Source organism: Gadus chalcogrammus, chromosome 6, assembly GCF_026213295.1.
Source record: "Gadus chalcogrammus isolate NIFS_2021 chromosome 6, NIFS_Gcha_1.0, whole genome shotgun sequence".
In the NCBI taxonomy this organism is placed as follows: Eukaryota; Metazoa; Chordata; class Actinopteri; order Gadiformes; family Gadidae; genus Gadus; species Gadus chalcogrammus.
The window spans coordinates 4,094,381-4,114,360 of record NC_079417.1 but is presented as its reverse complement, the minus strand read 5'-3'; the positions used below and the strand labels follow the sequence as shown (position 1 = coordinate 4,114,360).

Sequence of the window (19,980 nt, the reverse complement as noted above, 5' to 3'; positions counted from 1 at the left end):
TAGACTGGCCTCTAGAAATACACTCTATATATATACTAATAACCCCTTCTGAATGCTCCACCCACTCGTGTGAATGACTTTTCTTCAGTAGAATATGTCCATTATGAAACAGAAAAAAACAAGGCGTAACTCCGGCCCATGAAGATGTTAGTTTCCAGGTCGAGGCTCTGTGCCATCTCCCCCCAGAAGTTCTGCTATAAACACAGTCGGACTGCTGGATCAGAAGTTACTTGTAAAATCGTGGGATTCCTGGATCAGAGATAACTACATTACTAATACTTTTATATATGGGTCATAAAAACTAAAGCAGCAATAAAAATGTCGATCATAAAATTATATATTGCGCTTCCTTTGCGGGAAACAGAATAGTGTTTTATCAGTAGGGTTGGAATACTGTACCGCAGCTCTGATCTTCTGAAGATGCGTGTCAGACTCATTGTTTGCGATGGTAATAGGTTTCACTGCGGTGGCAGGAATGTACCCACACAAAAGGTTTCCAACATGACCTACTCTTAAAGCATAATCACCCCCCTAGAAACACAACAGCAACATGCACTTGAAAAAAAGCTGCAAGACCATAATATTTTTTTAGCTGATAAGAATGCCATCAAAACATATTGTACGAATATATATTTTTATCCTAGATAATTTCTTCTTTTCCACGCCACTATTCCGCACTTGGCATTCGGGCATCTGGTAAGGATGCCCACTGGGCGCCTTCCTTGGGAGGTGTTTCAGGCACGTCCAGTGGGGAGGAGACCTCGGGGAAGACCCAGGACTAGGTGGAGAGATTATATCTCAACACTGGCCTGGGAACGCCTCGGGATCCCCCCGTCAGAGCTGGTCAATGTGGCCCGGGAAAGGGAAGTCTGGGGCCCCCTGCTTGAGCTGCTCCCCCCGCGACCCGACCCCGGATAAGCGGTCGAAAATGAGATGAGATGAGATTCCGCACTTTATATTTGTATCCCTTAAAAATATCATAATTTCTAATATCCTCTTTTTTTTCTCTGACGCATTGGCACGTTCTGATTGTCCGGTTTCGTTTTTCTCACGAGGTCGACTGAACAAAGTGTGCAATCGCATTCTGTCATGACGGCAATTGCCAAGTCTCTTTGGATCAAAAGGATTTGGGTTGAAACCACAGAATGGGAATGTGTGTGTAAATGATCATGTTTCCTGAGCGATTCCAGTTACCTCGAAATACCGGTCTGACCACTCTGCAGCTCCCCCAGTTACTTGGTTGCGAGTGGCTGGTGGATGAGTGTCTGTTCTTGTTTCAGCATCAGGGCATGTGTGGGCATGTGCATACGTGTGCCTGTGCATGCTTGCGTGCACGTGTGTGAGCGCACGTGTTTCATGACAACTTCTATTTGATTCCGATCTCGTAATGACTTGTGTAGAGTACCAGATTACGCCTTTTGAGCGACTGATTTTCACTCACATTGTCTTCAGAGATTGCATCCTTTGCTTCTCCACCTTAGGGCCAGTTCTAATTGGTATTGGTTTTTAGCTCGCTTTCATTTGGTTGCCTTCACATTGTTGTTGGTTGTACATTTTACTGTCCATCGTTGAGGTCAAATGTTGGATGCATGTACCTAACCCATACAACCGTTTCACTGAAAGTAGAAGTCGAAATCATGTCAAAATATTGGAATTCTGCGTTTACAACACACCTGCCTCACCAGAAGTTGGTCGACAAGACTTAAGCACAACGCAAACAGGCTGGCATTTCGCTCGGCATGCCTAGCGCACCACTGTTTTAACATTGCAAAGTGCACGGGTCACAAATGTAGCAGGCAGCGTTTTTGGAATCAAGTCAATTCTAGACGCAACCCCCACAAAAACATTATTTTGGGTCCGTCCTGACACGGCCTTGTGCTTCGGGCTTATGTGCCAGAGTTTTTTCCGTAAAACCTGTGAAACACTGAGACTACGGTTGCTCGATTATGGAAAAAAATCATAATCACGATTGTTCAAACAATTATTTTTGAGTTTGAAAACATGATGCATTTATGCAGCATTTCTCTCCAAAAAAAAACACTCTGTAACTGAGAAATTTCCCCCAATAGAGAATGTTAACGGAGACATAACGAAAATAATGGAAATCGTTTTTACCCAAAATCTAAAATGCCATCAAAAATGAGATGAATCGCAAAGCCCTAACTGAGACTGTGGACAAAGGCTACGCAAACCGACAGGACCTGACGAGATGAGAGTGAAGAGAGGGAAGAGCTCCGCCAGCACTCACAGCTCCAGGATGAGGATGACCTCGGCCTTGTTCTCGTACACGTGGTGCAGCGTGATGATGTTGGGGTGCTGCAGCTCCTTCAGGATGTTGACCTCGCGTTCGATGTCCTCGCGCGTGACCCCGCGTCGGCTCGACCGGCTCCGGCGCTTCTTGATGAACTTGGCGGCGTACTCCCCGCCCGTGCTGCGGTTCCGGCATCTTCTGACCACGGCGAACTGACCGCTGGGGAGGGGGGGCATGAAGAAACGTACACCGTCATGAGTTAAGAAGAAGACCTTCACACTGTGAAGTAAAGATATTTACTTAAATTATAAATCATTCATGTATTTTTTTGGTCTTTTCGATCTTTTGGACAATTGAGTTCATAATCTCGCTGTGTGCGCTTCTTAACGTGTCTAAAACCTACTCCACAATGACCAGTTGAATGATACGTCCCCGAACCAACTAATTCATCCCTGACGAGATTAAAAGGTAATCGACTCATAGGGCTATTTTTTTACACGCAATTTATTACTGTATCATAGATCACAGGATAACATGTCACTGAGCTCAGGGGCCAGACAACCATTTCATTATCGAAACTAGGCAACTATCCAAGAGAACAGACATAAAGGAGTTATTAGGGTATAGAAGATAAGAGTTTCAATGCTCGTGACGCTCTGATTTCTCCCCGAGTCATCCTGCTGTATGATGATAGTAGCCTGCTAGCTATAGCGGCTACGATAACTACAGGAAGCCCAAGTACGGTCGGTAAACAACACCGCTATCTGACGGGCTGACACCGCGCACCCCCCCCATCCTGTCTTTGAGGAGCGCCATTGTTTGGTTGTTGGCCAGAGCTGCATCCTGAGCACGCTCAGAAACCACTCAAGTGCTCTCTGGCTGCACCATGACAACATGCCAACGCCACCGCCGCCGCCTCCGCCGCCGCCACCCTGGGAACAAGGCCACTCTGGAGGCTGAGGGCCCAGGGCTATGAACGCCTCCGCGGCTGGAGCCCCCTCATGGCCCTTTGCAATCAGAAGGCTCTTAGAGTCCTGTACACCCACGGGCCGGAGCGGCACAGCGCTGGGGGTGGTGTTTGAAAAGAGAAGAGCAGGACAAACGACAATGAGAGAGAGAGAACGAGAACAAGAGGGAGGTAAATTGGAAAATGTGAGCGAGGTAGAAGGGCCTGAGAGAGAGAGATCTCTCTCTCTCTCTCTCTCTCTCTCTCTCTCTCTACCTCTCTCTACCTCTCTCTACCTCTCTCCCTCTCTCCCTCCCCCCACTCGTTTCTCTGATTCATACAGTTACTCAGCGCTCTGGGTTTTGAAAGAGTCATCTAGACTGGAGTATATAGACTGATCCGGAAGGTTAAAGAGCTTTCAGGGGGAGATAAGGAGCCCTCTCTCGTGAGATAGCTTCTTCTGCTTTGGCAACAAGCGGGGAAGATTGGCTTGAGCGCACTCACCGCACTCCCAACGGTAACCTACAACCTTCATTCTGCTCTAGTTACTCTCTATCAAATAGACAGCATAGTTATCCAATTCAGTATATTCTATTTATTTATATTTAAAGGTATACTACCAATGGCTATCGAATTAGATTTACCCAACTGGGTATCAAAACATTAAAAACAATTCTAGACCCCTTATTTAAATAATATCAGCAATTTTTGAAAGCATATTTCCCATGCATGTCATCATTTTACAGTTGAACATTGTTGAAAGAGTTCTCATGAACAGATGGGGAAACAAAATATGTCTTTGATAGGAAGTGACTTGTCCTGCCTCCGAGGCGGACAACACAGGAAGCGGACAACGCGTTAAGAAGAGACTCGGGGAGTGAGACAGACCTTTTTTCTCATGCTAATCTCACTTCCAGCCACCCCCCTCTTATTCAGCCCATCTTGGCCCCTATTGTTGCTTCCCGGGCCCTGTCCGGACTTTGTTAAGACAGCAAGGACCAGACATTACCATATGATCCAGTGCTTTGAGAAGAAGGAAAAAAAATAAAAGAAAAAAACGAGCGACAGCTATTGCCAACAGGCCGCAGACTAGAGCCAGTACAATGGAGTACATGTAACGTAATATAGCTGTGCATGGAAGCATGCCTGTGTGTGTTTACATAACTAACATGTACCGACAAGCAAGCATGCATGCATGCATACAGTGTGTGTGTCCGTGTGTGTGTGCGCGCGGTTGTGTGTGTGTGTGTGTGTGTGTGTGTGTGTGTGTGTGTGTGTGTGTGTGTGTGTGTGTGTGTGTGTGTGTGTGTGTGTGTGTGTGTGTGTGTGTGTGTGTGTGTGTGTGTGTGTGTGTGTGTGTCAGTAGGATCAGTATGCATGACAGACAAACAGAAAGAAGCAGAATGAATTGATGATACTTCCCTGATGGTGTTGTAGATATGTCATAAAGAAAACTAAGATTTATAATTGACAACATTGCCTTTGAAATCTTACCATGAAGGCCTGGTCAATTTAACCTAATTATGTTTCAGAACCCATTCAGACTGGGGCCACCAAAGACAACAATAACAGATTCAAGTTTCCATGGACGATTGCTTCATTGTAAGGAGTAGGGATGTGAATAACTCAAAATGTTCATGGCTGAATAATCAGTGGGTAGTATGAACGAATAATCAGTTATTCGATGTGTGCCGACATTCACAAAGGCAGCCATTGATCATCGGCAAGAAATCACTTAATACCTTAAAAGCAAAAAAAACAACTGTAGTTCCAGTCAAATTGTCTGTTGTGAAAAATGAATTAAACTGTAATCAGACAACGCGGTTATATGCTATAGACCCTAGAGTATCTGTTGTATAAAGGCTGGGACGAATTTCGATTTATAAATATGTACAAAGCATAACGTTAGCTGAGCGACTACAATACCTTCCATTGCCAAGTCGTAGCTAAGGTCCGTCCTAAATACTGGAGGAGTGAACAACGTTTCCGTTGCATAAGAACCTTACGGGAAGGTAAAGATTGTTCCAAGTATTATTCAAACCCTCAGGCGTTACCAGGGAAACAAAGTTATGGCTTGTGGAAAACTTAATATTCGAATGGGAAAAAATTATAATGGTCCAAATGTTAAAAATCGAGTTTGACCCTCGGGAACGAATAATCTAAAAATCTAATATTCTGACCCAACCCTAGTAAGGAGGGGCTACATTTGACTTGGATATGCATATTGCATATATTGAGAGACAATAACAACAGCTGGGAGTTGAACTAAGGGCAAAGCTCTCAGTAAAAACTGTGGGCGGTCCGATGAAATCAGGGTGGGGTGGCCGAAAGGTTCCCTCACAGACATCTCAATATGCCGTTGAGGTCAAGCCTCGAGGAGTGAACAAAAGACACACTGTCCCTTTCTTTTAGAGAATAACCGCGGACGTCACTGACAGGGAGCGAGACAACAAACCCGGAAATAAACACACACCATTCGTACCCTTAGAAACCCCTTACAATCGGCAGGTTGTAAGCCATTGGTGTTAAAAAAAAATTAAAAATTGCTTTTACTTCCCAGCAACATCCAACCCCTGGGTTTCGAGGCCGTTATCGGAGATCGTGCGATGTCATGAGTTATGCGATGTTCGTCTCCCCGTCCCTAATTGCGATGAGGCCTTTCCTAAGTGCACGGACCCGACGACCGCATGGGGATGGCAGCCTGCAGGATTTATCTTTAACGGTAACCTTTCGCGCCGCAGGTTAATAGCAAGGCCCTGGGAGGAGAAAGCCGCAGCCTGGCCCGGCTATTATTACGCAGAGCCTCCCCATTATCTACACTTTGTGGGAGAAGGGGCACCCAGCCAACCTCCCCACCGGCTGCAGAGCATCCTGCAAAACAAGGAGAGGTGTGGGGTAGTAACGCGTGTATCAAACCACGGCGGCTTTATAAACACCGAACCAACGCTTCCGCGACGTAGCGGAAGAGATCCGGTTGGAAGAAAACTAAAACAATAGCAGTTTGTGATCCCACCGGAGCAGCGGCGCTCGAGGTGTTTACATTGGTAATAACAGAAGGTTATCCCTTCCTCCTCCCCTCCTCCCCCCCCCCCACAATGCTCCAGGGACCCCGAGAGGGAGGACCACTGACGTGATCAAATGCTGCTGAGTAAGCACAAGATGGGCCGCGGTTAATGAGCGAGTGCAAAAAGCCCCACGGCCTGTAAATCGGACAAACCGGAGGGAAGGAAGGCTGTTTCTCACAGGATTCTTCCCTCCCCCACACACACACACACACACACACACACACACACACACACACACACACACACACACACACACACACACACACACACACACACACACACACACACACACACACACACACACACACACACACACACACACTCCCCCACTCCCCCACTCCCCCACTCCCCCAACCCTCCCCTCCCTCCCCCAGCCACGTGAGGTGAACGACTCTACAGAGTCCGCAAGATCGAGTTTCTGGTTCCCCTTTGTTGAGCTTTAAGGAAAGGAAACTTCCAACGTTTTGGCCTACTTGTTGCCATAGAAGACCAGGGTTTCTGTCCGGGTGGGAGGGGGGGGGAGAGAGGCATGGGGGAGGATGAGATAAGAGGCCAGGCAAACAGATGAACGGGAGGTACAGCTGGACACTTGTGTGTTCTTTTGCATGCAATGCATGATATCCTGTGAAAGCACTTTAGCGGACAGCACTCCCTTGACCATAGCCTCGTGCCAAGGGATCAATAATTCAAAAATAACATAACAATTTTTTTTTTGAGCTCTGCTTTTACAGCAACATGCCTAATCACCATAGTATACCATGAATACTACATATTTCCGTGACCCACCATGGTTAAATACGTTTTTAATATGGTCTGGACTGTGGAGTGCACACGGACTTCAAACATTATCATGGTAGTCACAATGTCCATTATTTCTCGATACGTTTCTCTTTGTATTGCTCTGTGTGTTTCTCTGGTAAACATTACTCAATTCAGATCTCTATGTACCTGCTACATCCTCAAGTATTTTTCAGTGGGTCTATCCATACTAACTCCATAGCTCAATGCACATCTCTACCTGTATTTCCCTATGTATACATCCTTGCACAGTGTGTCTGTGTATTTCTTCATATCTCTACTTTCACCGCCTCAGTAGGAGGAGTTCCTGGGGGGGAAGGGGAGGAGCTTGAGCCCTCGTGGTGCTGGTGGGAATCCTAAGGTGTGAACGGAGTTGGTAAACAAGGCCCTGCATTACAAAATACCACTTGCTTCAAGGATTTTATATCTGGACGCGCGCACGCGCACACACACACACACACACACACACACACACACACACACACACACACACACACACACACACACACACACACACACACACACACACACACACACACACACACACCCTTATTGGCCAACAGGACTCGCGTTTCAAAAAGACAGAGAGCCTTTAACAGTATGTTCAGGGAGTGTAAGGGTATTCCACTTTCATTATGACGGTTTCCTAAACAGGAAGGAGGTATTCCAGTTTCCAGAAGGTTCCCAGGTAGGCAGAGCCAAATGCAGATTACGCACATCATGTACACGGGATGTAGACAGCGAGTTTGATTCAGGTTCAAAAATGAAAAACGACCTTCATGCTAAGCCCTTAAATGACCAACCGAAGCGCGGGAGTGTGTGGAAAACAATTTGCACACAACACTTCTCGCCTCCATTCAACTTACACACACCAGCTCTGGGGGGGGTCCGTCAAAACCACCCTACCCAGCCAGGATACCTCAGCAGTGCCCTGCAGATGAGAAAGTACTTGTTGCAGCTCTTGGCAGCAGGGGAGGGAGGGAGTCTAGTGGTTTTACCCCCTCTCTAAAAAAAGGCAAGGAAATGGACTCCAATGGAGCGGAACAGTGGACGTGAGAAATGGTTCAGGGAAGGTCCTGGTGAACACACCAAGCGGGAGAGATGACTGACAGGCCGCATCAGTCACAATACAGAGAGAGAAGCGAGCACTCTGCACTGTGCTTTAGATCAATCTGTGTCGGAGCAGCTTCCTGTCCTCCCAGCGCTCAGTCTCAATGTTATGGTTTCCCCTGAAAGCACCGGAGAAACATGATACGCCGTTGCACATGGGCAGGTTAGCCCAGTTTATTATTAGGCATGTTAGCTATGCCTTTATATCTAACCGGTGTCAGGCGCCGGGTCTTGACGAAACGCGTGCTTACGCACCATATGTATGCTTTAACACGATGCATTGACAAATGTGACACGTTCTCATTATTCACATGATTCCTGAGAAAATTCCGTGTGAAGATTTAGAATAGATTCGCTGGGGAATAAATCACGGCATGATAACAAGGTGATAATGAGCACACACACACACACACACACACACACACACACACACACACACACACACACACACACACACACACACACACACACACACACACACACACACACACACACACACACACACACACACACACACCCTGCCTGAAAAACCTGCTGCTCTCACTCCTTAAGAGGGGACCTCAACTCAGGCTCCAGCTGACACCAGGGATGACGGCAATGGGAAAGCGAAAAGTGAAATGACCTCCCCGATCTAGGATCAGCACGTCTGAGCCGAACGACTACGTCACATCATCATCCATGGGTTGATTACTTCAAACCTCCTTTGTTTTTTTTTCATTTACCTATAACCGAAGGGTTCAACTTCTGTGTTACTTACAAATCAACCTATCCTATAATTATGACACCCACCAATTTACAACCGGTATTGTGATGTTTGGATGCCATGCGGGGGCACGCAGACCAGATGAGGGTAGACCCAGCTTTGTTCAGGGTCCCCACTGTTTACACTAGACTCTGTCTCATTGTGCTTCTCTTTTAAAAAGACTAATTGCAGGTTTACGGACGCAGGCGCTGGTATTGGCTGTTATCGAGATTAACGCTAATGGGACAAATTGTGCTTCATGAAATTATACTCCATTGAGGTGTACGGGCAGAACCTCAGTCTCCCCACCTTTCACGTGTGAAATGGAGACGTTTGAATTCAGCCTAAACCCTGGAACAACCCATGTAGTAGGCGCATGGACAGCCCGCTCTTGGTCGCTTGATAAACGACATACATTCATCATAGTGTGCTTCATCATCATCATCATCATCATCATCATCATCCGTCCCCTTGTTCCTCTGTGCACATTTTGAAGGTGATGCGCACGCCTTACATGTGCAAATTAACCGTGGAGAAATAGGGTAAATCTGACACGGCAATGGGCAACATTGGGCAAACCCAAAACACTGTTACGTCACAACAACAAGCGCAGTGACAGCATGTAAGGAGGCGCGAGGCCTGCAGCGTGTCCCCGCGTTGCTTAGTAGCTGATGCCGAGCCGTCTGCTCGTGCGTCTCTCCCACAGTTTAACTCACGGCCAAGTTACTTTGATTCAGCTTCAAGGTTCGAGTCTTCCTTCATATGTTTCTCCACAGTCATAGTTGGCTGATGGGAGGCGGGGCCTCTTCTGACGACGGCAACGGTGCGACGGTACGCAAAAGGAGCCAAGCGGCAGACACAAGAACTTAAGAGACAGCCAAAGAGAAAGGATGCAGTAGGTGAAACCTACAGCACCAATCATGTCACTTTTCTGTTGGTTTGGCTAACGTACCATGGGTTAAATGTGTATCAAAAGATTGTTATCGCTGTGTTGTGAAAAAAAATTCTGGGCACCGGCAGTTCTTTCAGGAACTGCCATTGTTTATCTAACTGCCAGTTTACTGCGTGTGAGAATGGGAAGTTGTGCACAGTGTTAGTCACACAATAAAAAATACAAAAAGGAATAACACAATTTTTAATCCAGGCACCACGGCATGACTTTCAAATCAAGTCTGTGTCCAACAAAAACCTAGGAGAGGAACAAGAGACATCCCGGGTGGGTTCTCTGCGAAAAACAAAACCCGGGTCACTCTCGACCAATGCCAGAGAGCGAGGCCAGCGGATGCACCTGAAGCCACGCCAGCTTCCCATTGGCTGCCGTACGCGGGCAGCCCAGTAAAGAGCCACCAGCGTCCAACGCCGCGAGTCCGACGGGGGGACGGGGGGGACGGGGGGGGTGGGGGGGCGGATGTCACGAGAGAGACCCGCCCATTCAGCGGAGGGCCTTCACGCCAGCGCGAAGACACTTGATATCCTGACGGGGAGGCGCGCCGATTCAGAGGGAAGCGTTCCCTGGCGGGCGCCAGTGAGCTATTCATCGCCATGGAGGCAGTGGGAGTGGGAGGGCGGCTCGTTGGGAGAGCTCCCCTCCTACTCACCACTAGTGTGCGGACTACAAAACGCGTGAAGGGAAGAAAAAAATAAAAAATAATGATTACGCAACCGCCGTGCTATTGTGTACCACAGGATGGGTAACCAAGGCAACTCGGCTTCAGAGCTTCGGCGGAGATAGACGGCGGCTTGGAGAGGAAGGAGGAGTGTTGTTGATGATATTGGGTGTCTGTCTGGAAGGGTGTGTGTGTGTTTCTCTGTGTGTGTGTGTGTTTCTCTGTGTGTGTGTGTGTGTTTCTCTGTGTGTGTGTGTGTTTCTCTGTGTGTGTGTGTGTTTCTCTGTGTGTGTGTGTTTCTCTGTGTGTGTGTGTGTGTGTGTGTGTGTGTGTGTGTGTGTGTGTGTGTGTGTGTGTGTGTGTGTGTGTGTGTGTGTGTGTGTGTGTGTGTGTGTGTGTGTGTTCTGGAGAAGATGCACGTTTTGTTTGTGTTTATCCTTCATATTTCATCTTTCCATGTCAAGGCCCCAACAGACTTTCAACAGTTTATTGCACCAATACCCAGAGTATCCTTTTATAGTTGTGTTGAGCTGACGCTTACATTTACTGGGTTCAATATTAGCCTATACCCTGGTTATTCCATGTACAGCCTTGCTTTTCTTTAACACCAAGCAATTACCACGGCTAGGTTGTGCCTGCATCTGTGGCAATATTCAACCCATGTACACACGTCAATTTAATTTGACCTTTAAATTATTTGCACGATCGACAGTAAAAAGTGTTGTCACCAAAGACACAGTTGCTCTTTCGAGAGGTGAAAGGAGGAGAGCCTTTCAAAAGACTGAAGCAAACAAGTATGCCACAGAAACCAAGCGAAATCCTCACAAGCAAAATGTGGTTTCTCGGTCAGAAACCGAAACGACACGGCCATAGGGGGCAGGTCTTTTGCATTTGCAATGGTCATCATCACACCAGTAGTAGTGCATGTTCACGCGTCAAAATTAAGTGAATCATTAAAAATCCGTTCAGCCATTACAGCATGATGTGCATGGAAATTCACTGGGGGCCGATGTCAGTATTCTCAACACAAACAATATTTTTAAGTGTTTTGAAATGACCAGGGTGTGTTCAACACATCAATTGTACAAGGGTTTATGCAAGCAACAATGGACAGTGCATTTCACACTTCTATGACAATGTCATTTGAACTGAACCTAACCCTTCGGACAAATGTAGTTTTTTGTAAGTCACTTTGGATAAAAGTGTCTGCTGAATGTAAATGTTAACCCTCACTGAACATGGTTTTGAAGCTGAGAAAACCAAAAATATGTGTGTGAGATATTGTGGAGTGAGACTAAGGAAGATACCAGTGGAATGTCACACACACGCACACGCACACACACACACACACACACACACACACACACACACACACACACACACACACACACACACACACACACACACACACACACACACACACACACAGAGAAATAGATTAAAGGTCCAAAGTCAATAATTGGCCACCTTGTAAAGAAGTAAAAGGTATGACATGTCATCCGAGGCCTGTGTAAACATGGGGAAGAAAAAAAATTGTTTGGAGAGGAGGGGGGGGGGGGGGGGGGATGAGGAGGGACAATGTATATTATCCCCACTAATATCTTTGAAGAAGGACTTTTTTTAAATATCGAGAACCTTCAAACAAGTCTTATTTTGAAATGATCAGCTGGGCCCAGTATAGCCATTTAAAAGCAGCAGCATTCCTATGCATTAATACTAAAGTCAATTCTTAAAGATAGCCTGTGCTATACCAAAAGACCTCTCAAAGCAAGCGCATTATTAAGTAGCAAAGATATCAATACCCGAAGATAGCATCAATGCATGTTCATTAAGAATAACCAACAGAACACATTAAAAAACCTGGCGATTTTCAAAGTGGAAGCTTTGCTAATTGCGGACAACAGCAGGGCTAATCCACAATATTCAGACTGAGATTATTCATCAGAGACCACTAATTGGTGGTACACTTGGGGGTGAAGGGTGGAGGGTGGGGGTTGTGGGTTTCGGGGGGGATGTCTGTCATCACCCAGGGTAATTTTCTGCTGTCCTCACAGCGTCGCCCCTATACGTCTAGCGAAACTGACATTCAGCCGGTTTGGAGAGCACTCCACTCTGTCATGAGGCAGCAGAAGCCAGAGAGGAGGAACACAGACAGGTTCTGTGGCTTCTTACAAAGACGCCGTGACCTCCGGATCTGCCTACTCAAGGCTCACAGACACGTTTTAAAGGTTTTTTTCCTGTTTGAGCAGCTTCTCCATAGCCTTTACTCCATGCATTATTTCGACCAAGCAAAGCTTGAATGACACTACTCAAACTGAACCGACAAAAGCCATTGAAAGGTTTTAATACCTGTAGCCAAACATAAACACGGGGCATAATAGCACTGCTTAATGATTAACTTGAAGCCAAATAATCTAAAGAAATGTACCGTTCACACGACTGACCATTTTCAAAAGAAAGAAAGGCTATCGTATTCATGGCAACGAGCAACCAATTGCACTAACACCTATGATAAAGTCTAACAGGAAGTAGAGCTATCTCAGTTTTCCCTTTCAATTTATTTTGGACTCTGTGATAGCTACCTAGGTTGTTAGACACTAGAAACTATTCATTCGTTTTAGCAGTAAAAGGTAGGTTCTTGTTTTTTTATTTGACACCATCATATACTATCCTGAGGCTGCTCACCACAAGTACTATATAATGGTATTGTAACGAATGTTCTCTCAAATCCAATACAAATATTAGGCCACTGGGTCAAGCGCCTTTGACACCTGTTTCCCCTCGGAATAAGTTGATCATTCTGACGTTCAGAAAGATGACTTTCATAGCCCTAATAATTTTGTCCTTTGATGTAGGCTACTCAGTTCCCTATCTCTCTATAGAGTTGATGTCTGGATATGGTCCGACGCACACACACACACACACGGACAAACACACACACACACACACACACACACACACACACACACACACACACACACACACACACACACACACACACACACACACACACACACACACACACACACACACACACACACACACACACACACACGGCAGGCTTCCAATTATCCCTCGTTGACAGTAAAGATTAATTGAAAATAACTCATTATGCTCGTTGAGGACGTCCCAAATGAGTCCGATTTGAAAACTAACTAGCAAACCGTCAGCAATTGGAGGACTCTGACTCGGGCTATCAGAAGACTTACGTCAGCCATACACAATAAAGCAGGGGACACGACAGGGATCTCAGGAATGAAAGAACCAAAGAAAACAGTCAACCGCGGGTCACACTGTTTGGATATTGCACACGGTTACTTTGAATCCAAGGCACTTTGGTTCAAACCGGCACATAGTCTGAGGGGCCGGGGCAGAGGGCCAATCACCCCCCCCCCCCCCACACCACTCCAAACTGCAAACCAGGACGGGGGGCCAGGGAAATAGGTCAGCAGCGAGGAGATGGTCTGAATGATGTGTTCAGCTGACGGTACACTGTGCACGCGCACCAGGCAGCTGAGGAGTCGTTGGCCCACACCCACCGGTGTGGTTACCCTGCAGCATGATTGCAGACATCTGCCTCATTTGATTTGATCTAAATCTCCATTTATAAGTAATATTTCTTATAAATGTAACACCCCCCCATTGTATTTCTTGTATGCTGCAGGTTTTTAGGGTTTGGTTTGGCTTTTGTGCCAGGAACATTGAGTTATTTCATTGCATTCTGGCATCTCAGCGTAATAAATGTTTGCGCAATTTGCGCTGCAGCGTTTCATTCCAACAACCCGTTTTTTCACCCCAACCACGCCCCCCACCCCCACCCCCACCCCACGCTAGTAATGGAACACACACGCCCAGACACCGAGCACAGACACAAAGGGGACAACCGTTGGCACGCTGCCATCCAGGGTCAGATTAATGCAGTCTAATGACAAGGAGAGAGAGACGCAACCCTAGCCCGGTGCTACGGTTTCCCTTGGACCCGATGGAGAAAGGACGCAGCGCAGACGAGACCGGGGTGTCATTCTTCAGCTGCCCTTTCAGCGCATGCCAACACGCTACTCCGTTTGAAGGGGCCAACGATTTGAAAACGTAGACCTCCGCCGACACAACCCCCCGGCGGTAACCTCTGGTAATCCTAGAGTCCTCTGAGCACAACACTGTGTCGGGACATGTCACACGGGTCCTCAAAACAAGTCCAGGCAGACCTGGATGAGGCTGGATCGCATGACAGTAAGAATGCAGCTGACCGTCTGGGAGAACCCCGCCCCACCCCAGGGAACCGGGGAGGGGGTGTCCTCCTCCCTCTAGCACCCATCCCCCCCAAGCGACACATCACCACAGAGTCCCAGGGCGTCTCCTGGGTTGCATTATATACAAGCCCAGCCTATGTGTCAATACGGCATCCATGCATTTCCACATCGCTTTGACGAGTTAACCAAGAGCAGTGCTGTTAGGCTACGAGGGATGACAAGGCCCTCAGCAATTCCCCACTGATCCGCACGCATGAAGTGGGAACGTTCAGGCAATCTGTGAGGCAATTACTGAGATCAACTGAGCGCAGACGCAGTCATTGCTTGGCTAGCTGCTTATTACCAGGGAAGATCTGAAGGAGAGGCCAGCAGAGCCAGGTTTTTGCTTTTTTTGGGTGAAAAAAAACCACAACAGACTGCAAGAGCAAATTGGTCCTTTTGCAAGAGAAGAGCTCACACACACAGCGGAGGCACGGAGAATACTGTATCTCCTTCAATACATCTGAACAGATAATATAACGAAGAAGAGCCGAATAGGGCCCGAGAGAACCACTGTAGGCCTGGATCATTCTGCTGCATAATGGCATGCTACGTTGCCTTGTATTATTCCAGATCTGGCTGCTTTGTCTTAAGAAACCTTCAGAAAGGATTTATTGCAGGATTTGAAGGATATTTATTTGAAACAAAATGTTGATTGCAATGTTTTGAGCTCTACATAATACAAAAAATGTAAATGCAATCAAACTGCATTGGAATATAAAATGACCTTGATATTGGTGGTTAAAAATGCGCTACATTTGAATTGTCCATCGAAAGGTTGGGCCGTTCTGTCTTAAAGCTACAGGGCAGTCAATGAGAAGCTTCACCCACATCTCAGGCAAGGCCACAAATGACAAAACCATATAGGGCATGGTTCCATCTCCCAATTGTACATATCCTAACCAGAGAGACAGGCAATACAGGCAGATACAGAGCCAACACACACTTCGTCACAGCCAATGAAGAGAGAGGCCCAGTGTTATCCAATGCCATGTCACTTGGCTGATTTGTATGGCCAGGTACCAAACGCACACCATGACAGAGAGAATTCTTCTCTCTAGATTGTGAATGAGCTGAAAGAGCATTTGATATTATTTGCACATATCCTTTGAACTCTGCCGCAAGTTTTCTCATGACAGAACTCTAGATTGTGTGACTGTCCACGTGTTTGAACATCAATAATATTGTTATCAAATTGCATTGTTTGGTTTTAGACATTGTACAAAACCAATTTGGATGATCATCCAATTACATGGATGATCATATTAGTGTAGTTTTTTTCTCATCTTCCAGACTGTAATTGAATACAAAAGCTCACTGTTGTCTCTGTTTACCAAGTAGCTGAATTAAGACACTGGCAAGTCTGGTTCTCCACGACAACACAGAGGACTTCACACCAGAGTAAATGGAAGTGGAAATGTATGACACCCTCTGGAGAATAGAAAATAATTGGTGGTTACAAACAACATGGATTTATAGTGTCTCTCTTTTGATGACAACAGGAATGCCATTTTGTTTCCCCATGTTTCTGATGCCCCTGTCGCTCTCAAATGCTTCTCACACAGCATTAATAATACAGACATGAATCACTGAATCAGTGTTTCATCTTAAATTATGCTGTATTATCTATTTGGCATTCCACTACTGGCTCACCAATTCAAAACATTCAAAATAGATCCTTGAATGGAATCAGATTTTCGAGGTTTAACCGTTTAACCGGCATTATTTACCAAAGCTTTGACTCTAGACACTAGTTATTGACAACATATGAATGCTCCAAAACATTCCTCTGCAAAAGGGGAAGGTATCCAATCCATGCTTTACAGAAACGTCCCTTCTTGGTGTATTTGATAAACACGAAAATAAATGGGCTATTGATGCAATACGCCATACATATTAAAGAGTACTTTTATATCGAAGTTGTCTTCCAATACACTCAATACTGTGATAATATATTGTCTGCCGCAACCCATATATGTTTATACAGAACAGAAGCTCAGACAAACCTGCTAATCAAACCTGTCATTTCCCCTGTGGGCTGCAGCAATCAGCACCATCTTATGCACACTAATGGCTCATACTTAGGTTTGATGTAAACAGAAATTAAACACACACAAACGAAGAGTATGAATATGCATAGTTGCTTGTTTGAAAATAACAGGGAGCATACATGAATTGTATGTGAAGACGATTGCATGTGTTTCAATACCTACTCCCTCCACATTTTTAAATGCCTTTTAAATACTACATAAGAGACTGCTTGCTGCTACTAACTGGCAAGGAGAAAGCTGCATTTGTCCCCCACTATTGATCCACATTATTGAATCTTTTAAAGAAGGAGGTGGCAGATCAGTATTTCACACACAATGTGTTTCATTATAGCTTTTACTAGAGTGGCATTTAAGTCGTTGCAGGGAACTTACCTTCCAAGCTCATCTCCAATTTCATACAGTTCCTCGACATTCTCCTGGCTGAAAACGGTCATGTTGTTGGCGGCTCTTCCTGCTCCAGACAATTCGCAAACAGCACCTTCGTCCCTTTCACAGCACCATCCCGGTCAGCCTGTGGAGCGACCTCGGCGAGCCCCCATGTTCAAGCCTTCCGGATCCAAATAGGTAAACAAAACAAAGAAACATCCGACAAAAGCATGAGCCTCGGTAAAGTCATCAAGTTGTCACGGCAAGAGACGGCTGCTCGGATTGACTTCCCACCCAAAGGAAAACACAACCACCCTGCCGAGTCGACCTGTCCCTTCACCCGGGCTACGTCACGACTCAAATAATGGACAGGCTAAAAACCAACCATGTTGAATATAAACTACGACAGCGTCCACTGACTTTATAGAAACAATCGCTCGCTGTAACCTGGCGGTTTCCCCCCTATCTATGAAGGCTAATAAAACCTGCAAGTAAAGCGTGTCGTAGCCAGGGAGACACAGGAGTAGCCTGTACTGGCACCACCACCACCACCTCCACTACCACTACACTGCCCTTACATCCAGGGAAGGAAACAGCCTCCTCGCCATGGGTTCGGTCCTGGACCCCAGTCTATGCGATCTACAACGAAGCGAGCAGGTGTTTTAACCACTGCATTGTAACGATACTGTCATAAGACGTCTCTTCCCTGAAGAACCCGATGCCCATTACCTATTTCCCCTCATCCCAATGATCTCGCTCTCATGTATGGCTATTAAAGATCTGTTTCGCCCCCAACGCGCCTTCCTGTAGTAGTAGTAACACCGGTCTCCAAAAAACGTAATTAGGTTAAACACGTTGAACAATCAGCGTCTGAATGGTATATCAATTGTTCTTACATCGCTTCCAGCCGTCTCGCCCTGGTCCTGCCCCGACGTTGCCTGTGATTCCGTGGGGTTAGAGGAGCGTGGAATTGTTTAGAATCACGTCCAAACGCTGCTGTGAACGTCAGTATTGAAACAATGTAGTGTTGATGCGTGAGTGTTGCGTTGTAGTATCTGAGGGCTGGAAGAAGGAGGGCTGCCCACTCGTTTCGCCATAGGGGGCACTATAGCTTTCCCTTTTTTTTTTTTCACTCCCTTTCAACGTCTGTAGTAGTAGGGCTAAGGTGTTTCATCCCATCCGTTAATTAGGGATATAACTTGAATAGTGTAAGGAAGTGCACACCATAATTGTATGAATAATAGTACTGTAGCGTGTAGCATCTGGCATCTTTAACTGTATAACTGGTTTGACAGCAAGTGGAGGGATAGCCTATACCTGCGTTATAGTCAGTGCGCCTTTTTGTGTCAGGTTAACGGACTGACTCTGTGTAACAAATTAACTAATGAAAACATACATTAATGGAGGAGTGGAGCTTAACTTTGAGTTTCATATTATTACTGATTTACTAGTAGTCGGTACCCTAGCTTTGAGCAGTATTGAGTTGACTTTGACAGTTACAAATATAAAGAACTGTGGCTCCATCTGCTGGTCAAGAACGGTATCAAAGAAAAACTGGCAAAAGGCCCTCTCGAGTTCTTTTTTCCTATTATATATATATATATTTATATATATATATATATATATATATATATATAAGACGTCGATTCCTTACACTATTAAGTTATATCCCTAATGTGTAGGCCTACAGCACTGCCATAAAAAAACAGGGTCTTAAGGGATATGTTGAAACAACATTGTGAGAGAAGTAGAGAGAGAGAAAGTCAGTGTGTGTGTGCGTGTGCGTGCGTGCGTGTGTGTGTGTGTGTGTGTGTGTGTGTGTGTGTGTGTGTGTGTGTGTGTGTGTGTGTGTGTGTGTCTGTGTTTGTGTGTGCTCGGTGTCTGTTTCTGTGTGTGGGTTTGTGTGTTTACGTGCTCTGATGCCGGGTGACTGATGCACCTGAAGGGGTGCTTGAGTTCAGATTCCTCCCGCCTCTTCTGTCTCCAACTATGACCAGCATGCAGAGTAGAGCTACAAAGGAATGCCGGGCATCTAGATCGTGAGGTCATTTCCTCCCCCGATCCCCGCACCAGGTAGAATTTGAGTAGGAGGCCAAAAAATAATGCAGTCTGTCCTTCCTCTGTTGTATCCTTCAACAACTACGATGAGCTGCCCAGCTTGAGCAAAGCATTTACAACCCAACCTTCTGTGAGGGCTGGGCTGTTAATAAAAATATCAAAGATGTTTAGAATGTGTGGTGTTGATAGACATTGTTCTAAATGATATGTATAGGCCTGCCTCTTTTCATAATCTGCTGAACTGGAGTCTTATTATTGCACTTCAGGTGACCTCAGCTAATATGGTCATGACAGATACATTTTTATCTGTTTTTTTACCCTTGTAGATAAATTACACATATAAAACAGCGATTCACACCTTTTTATGATCAAATACATTATTGATGAAGAACTCGCAACTTTACTCATCATACTGTTTAACAGAATAACTTTAGCGCCTCTCTGTGGGGTAATTTAGCATTGCACCATCCAAGCACAATATATGGATATTCTTCTCCTTCACCTATAGAAGTGGGTTGGTAAACAAGGAAAATAATGGGCTTCTCATAACACCGAGTCTACTTTTTCAGTGACATCTCACCACATGGGTAAACCGACACACACTGAAAATGGATATTGTCGCCAGCGGTTTCTCTGCAGCCATAGCCGTTGCGGTCAAAAGAGGATCTCTGCCTCTGTGAAACGGTCAGCCAGCTGC

The 19,980-nt window shown here is 45.9% G+C and overlaps 1 protein-coding gene across 1 annotated transcript in view; it reads right to left on the bottom strand.

The window, feature by feature from the left end:
* The window catches only part of LOC130383902 (death-associated protein kinase 1-like), a 53,213-nt gene extending 34,920 nt beyond the window's left edge, over positions 1–18,293 (bottom strand). Inside the window, exons 1-3 of the mRNA XM_056591797.1 lie at positions 18,122–18,293; positions 17,232–17,406; positions 2,249–2,470 (exon numbers count right to left, since the gene is read on the bottom strand). Coding sequence (XP_056447772.1) covers positions 2,249–2,470; positions 17,232–17,293 — 284 coding nt within the window. The 5' untranslated portion in view covers positions 17,294–17,406; positions 18,122–18,293. The remainder of the gene's footprint in view (positions 1–2,248; positions 2,471–17,231; positions 17,407–18,121) is intronic.
* Positions 18,294–19,980: the final 1,687 nt, after the last annotated feature.